General features: G+C 32.8%; 1 protein-coding gene and 1 long non-coding RNA gene across 2 annotated transcripts in view; one reads left to right on the plus strand and one right to left on the minus strand.

The window, feature by feature from the left end:
• Positions 1-12,940, plus strand: part of LOC306650734 — a 1,184,502-nt gene that overhangs the window by 473,926 nt on the left and 697,636 nt on the right. The gene's annotated exons all lie outside the window — the stretch shown is intronic.
• The window catches only part of CFAP47 (cilia and flagella associated protein 47), a 400,269-nt gene that overhangs the window by 251,866 nt on the left and 135,463 nt on the right, over positions 1-12,940 (minus strand). The window contains 1 exon segment of the mRNA XM_079122986.1: positions 2,393-2,614. Within this exon segment, the coding sequence (XP_078979112.1) occupies positions 2,393-2,614 (222 nt within the window).

A 12,940-nucleotide genomic window follows, 5' to 3' on the forward strand; every position in this document is an offset into this window, starting at 1 on the left:
TGTAAAAAGAGATCAGTAGAGTGAGCTCTGATCCAATATGGCTAATGTCCTAATAAGAAGATGAAGTTTGAACACACAGAAACACTAGGTTCATATGTACACAAGAAACATTTGATGATACAGTAATAAGAGATCCTTGGCAAGGTAAGCAGACTGTTCTCTGAAGAAACAACCTGGCGAAACTTTGATCTTGGCCTTTGGTGGTAGGAATGGGGACTGAAATGAAGTAAACTAAATTCAACACATGTATGATTGTGTCAAAATGAACCCAACTACTATGTATGACTATAATGCTCTTAAAAAAAAAAAAAAAAAAAAAAAAGATGTACCTTAAAAAAAAAAGCAGAAAGAAAGAAAGAAATTTAGTGGATATTGACCTCATTTTGATCTTGGGCTTTAAAGATACTAGATGAATCAGATGTGATTTCCTGCTCTTAAGATGCTCATAAATTAATGAGATTAACTGACCAAATGATAAGGCAGTGAAGTTAAAACTGATTTACATAATTCCAGTTGGGCTATTTTTCTATAACTGATATAATCTTTCTCATTCTCTCACCTAGATTAGGTGTAGAGGAATAGAAAGAAAATGGAAACTTTATCTTCATGTGTCTTTGGCTTTTTTTGGTCTTATAACTGCTGCAGTCTTGTTAAGGTAATTCTGTTCTTTGTGATAAATACTCAAACTTTCAGCATCACATCTCTAATTCAAGAAGGCATTTGGGAAAATGTAGATTCACTGCCAAGTAAATAAAGCTTCAACTCCAGGCTTCTTTACATTCGTGATACCTTCTAAAGCCATGAATCTATTTTTGTACTTTCAACTTTTTATTATTTTATAAAAGATGGCCCCAAATTGTACAAGCCCTCTCAGAACATGTATCAGCTATGCAATTGGTTAACATACGAGAGCAGAGAGGGATACATGTATCTGTACATACAGAGATCTGTTACTGCTTTTCTTGATCTTGATCTCTTAAAAAATGTCCCCTTTCTGCTGGGAACCTATTTGTCATGTGATCATATGCTGCTGATGTTTGAGATGAGGATCTCGTATGTCTTAACCCCATCTAGGATCAAGAGGTTCCCCATGACTGACTCCTGTCACTTCCTGTTCTCAAACATTTGTCATTCATATTGTAACTACAGGGCCAGGCATTAGTCACTCTTCTTCCTCTTTGGTGGGGCAGGTCCTTCTAGTGTTCTATCACAGAAACTTCCATGACAAGCTGCCTGGGTCTTAAGTCATTTTGAGTGACTTAGAAATTTCTGGCTCCATTCCAAGTCAAAAGGAACCTAAGCCAGTTTGAACTATTACTATGACACTGAGAGTCTAATAAATGAAAAAAATATTTTGTTCAGTACTATGTCCAATACATAGTACTGTGAGAGACTCAAAATCCTGATTTGTAAATAAAAGAACTGAATGTCAAATCTTTCATTTGCACTCAAGCTCTAAGAGTCTACTTGACCTTCATTGCTATTCCTCAATAAGACAGATGAATATCCCTGGCCAACTGTGGGACAGATTCCATAAACAAAGATGCAGAAGTACGTTAATATATTTCAAAATAAATTAACACTATAATATAAATAATTATGAGTAACCAATACTATTTTGGTGATGAAAGAATATGAAAGTTATAACACTGCCTATGGATATAGGGCATTTTAGTGAACAAGGATGCTATAAATGCAGGCAAAAGAAGCAATATAAATTCAGCAGCCCTCCTCTCAGACTTTTAATGTATGCCACTTTTCTATTTCTTGGTCATTTGCCATTCAATCCCTGTAGAGGAATGTAGACAATATGATGACAAGTATTTTCTCCCTTAGTTTTATACTAACCATTTGTGAAACTTTTCACCTGCCTACTATTATAATATTCAAGATTCCATTAATGGAAATGAAAAGTTCACAGTATCTATAATATATTAACACTTATCTGAGGAACAAAGATTATTGGTTTCAGCCCTTTTTTGTTCAGTGCTTGCATATGATATATGTGCAATAGATCAGAATTTTAAAAAGACGGTCATAGACCAGAACTATCAGCATTATCTTGTAACTTGTTATAAATGCCAAATAGCATCATAAACTCCATAGGTAAGGGCCAGCAAATTGTTTTAACGAGTCCTACCAGTGATTTGGATGCATGATAAAATTTGAGAATGACTGCCTTAGATTATAAATGCAAAAGATCATGGAATGATTATTTTCTATTAACTAGTATGTCTTTTTCTATGATGTATATTACAGGGTGTATAACAATAAATATTTGGTTAAAATACAAATAATTTCAAAGTCAGTCTATCAATCTATCTGCCTATTTATCTATCCATCCACCCAAGTTGTAATTAGATGCTTAAATTAAGCACAACCATGCTCTTACTTGAGAAATTCCAGAAGTGAGGAATGTTGCGAATGAAGTTGAATCACCCTTTCAGTGTTATCCATGGGTAAAGACTGACTTAAATTAATTCCAGGTGGCATTCTTCCACTCAAGTGGAGCAGCACATCATAAATAGTCTTATTATATTTGGTAAAATCATTGTGTCTGGCAAATTTCTTGGATGATGAGGTTGATGAGTAGAATTGTATTTTTTGTACATCCCTATGGGGAAAAGACTTTAAGTTAAAATTGGTTTTGAAATTTTACACTGTGAAACAAAAACATGCTCAATGACTAAATAAAATCCTATTAAAATCAACTACATAAGAAATTCCTAATTAGAATGAGTTACACTCCATGTATGTATAATATGTCAAAATACACTCTACTGTCAAATATATCTAAAAAGATCATATTAAAAAATAAATTAACATAAAAATGTTCAAATATCTAAAAAAAAGAAAAGGAATTCCAAAACACACTTCAGTCAGTTACTGTTTATTAGTTGCAATTTGAGTTTTAAACATCCCCATAGATTTCTAGGATCTTGCTTGAACACACATTACTACTAAATGTTGCAAATGTCAAGTCAGAATTATTGGATTGTGAATAAACTGAATTTGAGAAAGAGAATAGAGATTGATTCCTGGATTCATTGCCTTCTAGCTGTGATTTAAACTAATTAAGCTCAATTTTATATGCTATAGACACAAGTTCTATAATAGTTGCCAGGGAAGATTTCAAACTTCACAATGCATGCATATACGAAAATAATTTACACACCTTTTCTTGATATTTGTGTTTTAATGCTTACAAGGGCATAGCCTGTACATGATCCAAATGAGTAGGGATTCTCATTTAAAATATATATTTGAGAGATCTATTGATCCACACATCCCTCTCTTGTTTAAATAAGATACTGTACTCTCAACTTCAGGTTGTGATGCATTCTAATTTTTAAATGGAGTAAATAAAATTTCAATCTATTTTTGCAAATAGCAAGTGCCCAAGGAGCGATTTTGAATAGCAGTTCTATAGTTCTGTGTAGCATAATACAGGAGAAAGCACATTGAATTGATACGATTAATATTACTAAGCTCAAAACTCAGCTCTGTCACTTACTGTGTGACCTTGCAATTGTTACTTGACTTTTTTGATCCTCAGCTTCCTCAAAAGTGTTAAATAGAATAAAGCTAGTGTATCTTAGCAATTACCAGCGAAGAAGCAAATACTTTATAGAGAAAATTAACACCATCATAGACTAAGATGAATGCCAACTAAAAAGAAATAATACATAAGACAAGACACATAGGAGTGCCAGATACTATAAGTGCAAAACATGGATTTTAAATTAACTGCATGTACTATGTTCCAGATTGAGAATTTCACTGAGTTATAAATTACCTAAAAATTAACCAAGTGTAAAATTTAGAAATAAAAAATGGAATTAATAAAGTTGAGAAATGAATGGTTCAGTTGAATAGTAGATTAAAGCAAGTAAATAGAGAGTTAATGCACTGAAATATAGGTTAATCCCATTCCTGGAGATAAATCCAAAGAAATGGAATCAGAATGTTTAAGAGACATCTACACTCCCAGGTTCTTTGCAGCACTATTTATAATAGCCAGGAAATGGAAACAACTTAAATGTCAATCAACTGATAGGTGAATGGATAATGAAATTGTGGTACATATACACAATCTATTCAGGCATAAAATGAACAAAATCCTGTCATTGGATATAACTGGAGATTATATAAACATGGATATAATTGAGGATAATTATATTAAGTGAAATAACTCAGGCACAGAAAGATAAGTATGGCATGATCTCACTTGTATGCAAAATTTAAAAATGCTGATCTCATAGAAGTTGAGAGTAGAATAGTGGTTACCAGAGGCCAGGGAAAGCAGGGTGAGGGGTGAGGAAAGATTAAACACTGGGTACTAAATTATAGTTGGAGCAAGAAGCTCCAGAACACTATTGTGTAGTATGGTGACCATAGATAATAATTTTGTACCATAAAATTCAAAAAAAGCTAGAAGAAATGATTTGAAAAGTTTTCAACACAAAAAAATGAAAAGTGTTTGAGTAGATTGTTTTACCTGACTTAAACATTACACCATGTATACATGTATCAAACATTACATGGTACCTACTAATATGTACTACTTTTTATATCAGTTAAAAATGTTCTGTAAATATTAACTAGAAGAAAATGAATAGACCTATATTCCTGGAAGCAAAGTAGCATTTAGAGCACAAGGTATCACTAGGTATAAAAGTAATTTCATAGGCATAAAAGTTTCAATATACCATGAATATGTTTTAATTACACATGTGAAGGCTCATGGTAACAACCTCAATAATGTATGAAGTAAAACTGACTAAATTGTTAGAGTATACAAATATAAGTAAATATTTTTTAAAATTCAGCATATTAATTGGTAAACAATTTAAGAATAAATAAACATACTACTTGAGCATAATAATCAAACATGTTTTAATATAATTACATGGAAAATAATATTTGATACATATAAAATGAAAATACAATATTTTCAAGCTGAAATTCTTATAAAAACTAATTAAATGCTGGCCAATAAACAAATGTCAAAAAATTTCAAAGGGGATTATTATCTTTGACCTTAATGAAATTACATTGAATAGCAACAGTATAATTATCTTGTGGAATTTCTAAATAATATTTGTAAAGTAAATTACATTGGAAAATGGAAAACATGTTGCTTGGGTCAAAGTCACAAGGAAATCTATTGTTTAAAAATTAAATATCTCTCCAACTTGAAAATACATATGTAGTAGAAATAAAAATTAAGTTCATAACCTAGTCAAGTTTTCATAAGAAGCGTAAAGCAAAACTTGAACCCAATGGTAAAATGTTGAAAGATTTTCCCATAAGACTGACCAATAGGATGCCTGCTATTCTATATTTAACTGAAGATCCATGTAAAGATAGTAAAGCAGAAAAAGAAAATCAAAGGGATATAGCTCAGTTGGAAGAGTGCTTGCCTTCAAGCACAAGGCCTGGGATTCAATACCCAGCACTGCAAAAAATAAATAAATGAATAAAAATCAAACGTGTAAACATTGGAAAGGGAGAGAAACAGTCATTATTTAAAGATGACATATTATTCAAAATTATTTTTAAAATCCAGTACAAATAGAATTAGTAAATTGCCTTATCAACAAATTATCTGATAAATATCTGCATATGATAATCACCTTTATTTTTATATGGCATATAAAAATATAGAAAATAAAATTGAAAAATGCCATTAACAATACCTTCAAAAGACAGTAAATACCCAGGGATGAATCTACAAAAATATGTGTAAAATTTATACACAGAAAACTATGAAATATCACTAAGATAAACTTGAAAAGACCTTAGTAAAAGGAGGAATATTGTTGTCATTTTTAAAAATTTGATCAAAGATGAATCACAATCAAAATATCAGAAAGTACTTTTGCTTTTCTTTATGGTGGAAAAACTCTAACATTTATGTAGAAAGACAAAAGAAAACATTAGAGAAAAGCAACAAACTTTGAGTGCTTATACTACTACATATCAAGAAGTATAAAATAATAGTACTTAAGACAATTTGGTTTAGATGCAACAGAATACAAATGCATCAAAGGAATAAACCATACAAATTCTCAAAAATATGAATATTTGACTTAAGAGAAAAGAGGCATTATAGAGCAGAGAAGGAATAGGAAGAATGCTATTTTCCACAAATGGCATTGAATCAATTGGGTTATAAACCCACAACAGTATGGAGTCATTTGGAAAAACACCATAAGAGGAATGGAGAAGATTAGTATTGAAAAAATAGGGAGAAATAGAATATCTTCTGACCTTTATCTCATATCTACACACAAGTAGATTCAAGGAGAATCAAACATCAAAAGTAAAAGACAAAACATGCACACACACACATACACATGCATACACACAGGTCCCACAAATAACAAAGGAGGATATTGTCATGCATAAGGAAGAAAAAGACAAAATAACATTAAGGTAAATATTCATAAATTGGAGCACACTCAAATTAGGGAGAGTATATTTGTAATACACATAGCCAACAAAGAATTCACATACAAAATACACAAAATACTTACAAATAATTTTTAAAAATCGAATTTTTTAAAAGTATGAAAAATAAACAGATACTTATGAAACAGCAATCCAAATGAACAAGAACATACAAACATTCTTTTAAAAGATACAGCAGACATAATCTAAAGTTCCTCCATTCTTCAGAGGGGGGGTATGAAAAATGGTGGAATGAGACAGACATCATTACCCTATGTACATGTATGATTACACAAATGGTATGCATCCATATCATGTACGACCATAGAAATGAAATGATGTACCCCATTTGTGTACAATGAATCAAAATGCAGTCTGTAAAAATTTAAAAATAAATAAATAATTTAAAAAATTTTTAAAAACTGGATAAAAATATTTCATCCGCATGAATTCATTTTGTAAGTTAAAAATCATTACATTTATGTATTATAAAATCAATCAGTGAGGAAAAGTTAGACTCTTGAAAAATACAAAACTCTGAAATCAAGGACTAGGGAACTAAAGTCTTATATTAGCATCCAATTATGTTTTTACCTTGGCTGTAGAGTATTGAAAGAATTCTTACTTACAGATAAGTAGTTCAAATGTCGACAATTTTAACAGTTCATCTTGTAAGATACTTTACTTAAGAAGGTCAAGTAGCTTCACTATATGTTTTGCACAAAAATAAGTCAAATGGAAGCATAATTGGAAGCATAACCTATATATTAATTCTTATCTATCACATACTTTAAAATTTAATTTATTGCATTTAAAATATGTATTTCAACGTGTATTTTTAGTAGAAAATTAAATCAAATATCTGTGGAATCCCTTAAGCACTTGTAAAGAATCTTAAAGTTCATGCATCATAGTTTACAATACTTGCCATAAAAGGAAATGCTTGATGAAAAAAAAACAAGATACAGCAGACATAGGAACAAAATGCCAATTCATTCATACCACACCCAATGGCGGAGTCAATACTGAAAAGACTGATTATATATATATATATATATATATATATATATATATATATATTCTTTCTTTTTTTTTTTTAGATGTAAAGAACTGAACCATTTGGGTACTGCTTGTGGAAATTGACAAACATGCCTTCACAAATTGGAAATATATCTTAAAACGGATTGCATTTCTATCTTATGATCTAGCAGTGTTACTCTTACGTATATGTATTTCAGAAATACAAACCAAAAGACGAAATTTTCACAGCAGCATTATCCATAATGGGAAAATCTAGGAAACATGCAAATATCTTTTAACAGTAAAATGGATACTCAATTGTATACTCATACAATGACCTAGTATAAAGCATTAAAAATAACTATGCCAGCCAGGTGCAGTGGCCCACTCCTATAAACCCAGCAGCTCAGGAGGCTGAGGAAGGAGGACTGTAAGCTCAAAGCCAGCCTCAGCAATTTAGTGAGGCCCTAAGCAAATTATTGGGATCCTGTCTCAAAACTGAAAAATAAAAAGGACTGGGGATTTAGCTTAGTAGTTAAATGTCCCCAGGTTCAATCCTGGTATCAAAAAAAATGAAATGGAAATTAAAATAAAATAACTGCCTACATGCAAATAAGTGTATGAATCTCATGAACATAATACTGATCAAAATGATTCATCACAAAGAAATGTAAACTGTAAAATTCTCCCTATATAAAGTTCAGAAACATGCAAAACCAAACTATGATGTTATAATTTAGGATAATGGTTGTCTTCTTGGAAGGTAAAGAGAAGGATAGGACTCTGGGATGCTATTTTATTGTTCTATTTCTAGTGGTGGCTACACAGGTGTATACTTGGTATACATGGATACATATGTGGGACTATGTTTGTGGGCCTCTATCCATGTGTGTCTTATTTCTTGATTTAAAAGTCAAGCGGAAATAAACTGAACCTTCAAATTTCCTCTAGCACATGAAAATTAACTTAAATTGACAAATTAAAATTAGTGCCCAGAGGTCTGTTAGTGGAAAAGACTATCATTAGTCATATAGCTTACTGCTCATTGGAAGAACAAATTATGATTTAAAAACTACACACTCTTTTCTGCATATTCCACAAATTAAGACTGTATTAAGTAAAAGCCTAATAATTGTAACTGCATTCTTTCTCCTCCTGTTTAAGGATTACAATATTAAAAGAATTTAAGCTTCTATTCAATTATGAGAATTCATCTACTTTGGAGATGGAAAATGTACTCATGCAAAAGGCTCAGTGTACGCATTATCTATCTTTTCCATTAAAGTAATCTATTATGTACCACTATAGCCAGCAAGACAGCCGCAATATGGTTAAAGAAGGAAACTATTTTGAAAATAAAAATTTTTAAATGTTTCATTACTCTGTAATAATGTGCAGAAGTGGAAAGAACTCAAGGAACTCAACTCTAATCAGTTATTACAACCACTTTCATTTTACTTTTTAGTTTAAATCCAAAATCAAGTTTCTATAACTTTGTTGGGTACTACTGGCAGTATGAATGGGCAAAATGCCCAGAAATGACAGTGACATTTTATTGCTGTATTATTAAATCTATCAATGAGCTTGCCAGACCAAAGCTGCAAAAAGCAATGCTTTCTCTCTCCTTACTTTCTCTCTCTTCATATATGTGTGTGCATAGTATACACACACTCATAAAATTTAAAGATTATTAAAAATCTACAAATAAAGAATTAGAGTCAGTAAGTTCCTATATAAAGCTTGGGAAAAATCCTAAGGGATAGTAAAATATTAATGAAATATATAATTTGAACAAATACTCAATGATGAATTTTAAACCAACTCTCTACTGCCAAATAGAAGAGTTGTCAAAAGTGATTAATGAAATCAGAAATACATAACATGATTAACATAAGCCTAATTTATTAATAATAGATAACATTTACTGAACACTTACTAGACCTGAAGCTCTTCTATTCTAATATGATTTTAAGGAGGCTGGGAATGTAGCTCAGTGGCAGAGCATTTGCCAAGCATGCTGTGTCCAGGATTTGATGTCTAGCACCACAAAAAGTAAAATAAAATTAAAAAGTTGCATAATATGACTTTAAGGTACTACATCTTTTAAATGTTACAGTAGCCCTATAAAGTAGGCATTATCATTATCTCCATTTTACAGATGAGGTAACAGAAAGCATATAAAAACATTTTCCTCATTTTGGATGCTCTTATTGTGAATGATAAAACATTTCACTGGTGGATTTGAGTTTTTGTAAGAATATGTATGCTTACACTAAGTGAGAGACTCTGAGATGGAACAATTTAAACTCTTCCTCCTATGTTTCCTGACTAGTATTGAAGGATGTGCTATTGGCATATGGAAGCTGTAGGGAGGTGTCAGAGTGAAATCCTGGAACAGCATTAATGCATTCTATAATGACTCATCTCAGATAAAGTGGGATATCCAATATGATTTAAATGATTCCATGATCAGTTCTTAGAGATCTCCCCAGTTGTGTTGGGAGAAAATGCTAATTCCTACAATTCACCTAAACTAAAGTGAGCTGCTTGTAATATTTAGTGTGTCATCTCTACCTTATCTTTTTCAATACCTATTGTCATCTTTGGGGGATGGGAAAAGGCTAAAAAGAATATATAATCTTAAATATAAAGTTGACCATGGATAAAAGTTGTTAAGAGACCACAAACCAAATTTCCAAGAAATTTGGGATAATATGAAGAGACAAAACTTAAAAATTATTAGACTAGATGAAGGCTCAGAGATACAAACCAAAGGAATATACAATCATTTAAATGAAACATTTTCAGAAAATTTCCCAAATCTTAAAAGAGAAATGGAAAACCAAATAAATTTGTATACTTGAGGCTTACAGGACCTCAAATATACAAAATTACAACAGATCCACACCAACATACAGTATTATGAAAATGCCTAGCATAAAGAATGATAGAGATCACTGGTTAGCCACAGTCATGGAGTGAGCTGGAGGCTCAGCCAGGCCACCTACATCGTGGAGGTAAGCGGCAGGCAGCTAACCCGACCAGCCAGCAGGCCAAGGACAGACGTCATAACTGAGTGACCCCGCCTGACCCCTGCACCTAGCTTGGTGCCATCACTGGTTGGTTGGATTGTGGAGCAAGCTGACGGGCAAGTCAGGCCGCTTGCATCGCGGAGGTAGCAGGCAGGCACCAACCAGCCCAACCACCAGGTCAAATACAGAGGCCACCACAGAACAACCCACCCTGCCGACCACGCCAAGGTTTGTTGCCATCACGGAGTTAGCCAGAGGCTTCTTTATAGGCTGCTGCAGGCATTTTGAATTACTGCTGAGGGTGTGGCCATCATCATTGGAAGGGCAACTCCCTTCCTGAGACACCTACAGGAGGCTAGAAAATGTTTGACAAGACCCAGGAGCCAAAAAGAGGTGGTATTAAAAGACTTGGGACCAACTCAGAGCCACCAGGGAATATACCCCATTTGAAGGCCACCACCTGTAGAAGGCCAGCTTCCTAGTGGAGCACCGCATTATCAAGTTCCTCTAAGACTTCAGGCTACTGAAGGCTAAGAGGTGAGTTATTAGAAATCTACAGACAATATTAGTCAATAGAGGAAATCTGCAATATCCCAGAGTTTCACTACTAGAGGGATAGATACCTGAACAATATGAGAAAACAAGGGAAGAAAATGTCCCAAACAAACCTAGATGCTACAACAATAAATTCCAATGACAGCATGGAAGAAGAAATGTCAGAAAGGAAGTGTGGAATGTACATAATCAAAATGATCAGGGAAACAAATGAGGAGATAAAAGAGCAAATGCAGGCATTGAAGGAAGAGATGAAAGGGCAAATGCAGAAATTGAATGATCGCACCAATCAACAGTTAAAAGATCAAATACAGGAAGCAAAATATCATTTAAATAAAGAGTTAGAGATATTGAAAAAAAAAAAACAGAAATCCTTGAAATGAAGGAAACAATAAACCAAATTAAAAACTCCATAGAAAGCATAACCAACAGGAGAGAACACCTGGAAGACAGAACCTCAGACATTGAAGAAAAATATTTAATCTTGAAAACAAAGTTGACCAAACAGAGAAGACAGTAAGAAATCATGAACAGAAACTACAAGAACTATGGGATATCATGAAAATTATCGGGATTGAGGAAGACTTAGAGAAACAAACCAAAGGAATGAACAATCTATTCAATGAAATAATATCAGAAAATTTTCCAAATCTGAAGAATGAAATGGAAAACCAGGTACAAGAGGCTTACAGGACTCCAAATACACAAAATTACAATAGACCCACACCAAGGCACATTATAATGAAAATACCTAATGTACAAAATAAAGACAGAATTTTAAAGTCTGCGAGAGAAAAGAATCAAATTACATTAGGGGGAAACCAATACGGATATCAGCAGATTTTTCAATCCAGACCCTAAAAGCTAGAAGGGCCTGGAACAACATTTTTCAAGCCCTGAAAGAAAATGAATGCCAAGCAAGAATCTTATACCCAGCAAAACTTACCTTCAGATTTGATGATGAAATAAAATCCTTCCATGATAAACAAAAGCTAAAAGAATTTACAAAAAGAAAGCCAGCATTACAGAACATTCTCAGCAAAATATTCCATGAGGAAGAGATGAAAAACAATGATGTATACCAGGAAAGGGAGGAACTACCCTAAAGGAACAACCAAATAAAGGAGAAATCAAGTCATGTCAAAAAAGAATCAGCCAAATGACTGGGAATACAAATCATATCTCAATAATAACCCTGAATGTTAATGGCCTGAACTCATCAATCAAAAGACATAGACTGGCAGATTGGATTAAAAAGAAACATCCAATAATTTGCTGCCTACAAGAGACTCATCTCATAGAAAGAGATTACCACAGACTAAAGGTGAAAGGATGGGAAAAAACATATTACTCACACAGACTGCATAAATAAGTAGGGTTTCCATCCTCATATCAGATAATGTGGACTTCAAGCCAAAGATAGTCAGAAGAGATAAAGAAGGGCATTTCATACTGCTTAAGGGAAGCATAAATCAACAAGACATAGCAATCATAAATATCTATGCCCCAAATAGTGGCTCATCCATATATGTCAAACAATCATTCTCAATGCTAGAAATGAAATAGGCCACAACACACTAATACTAGGTGATTTTAACACACCTTGCTCACCACTGGAAAGATCCTCCAAACAAAAATTGAACAAGAAAAATATAGATCTCAAAACACAATCAATAATTCAGACTTAACGGACATTTATAGAATATACCATCCAACAAAGAGCAAATACACTTTCTTCTCAGCAGCACATGGATGATTCTCTAAAATAGACCATTTATTATGCCACAAAGCTACTGTTAGCGAATACAAGAAGATAGAGATAGTACCTTGTATTCTATCAGATCATAATGGATTGAAATTAGAAATAAATGACAGAGTAA

This window comes from Sciurus vulgaris (assembly GCF_902686455.1).
Source record: "Sciurus vulgaris genome assembly, chromosome: X".
NCBI classification, from domain to species: Eukaryota; Metazoa; Chordata; class Mammalia; order Rodentia; family Sciuridae; genus Sciurus; species Sciurus vulgaris.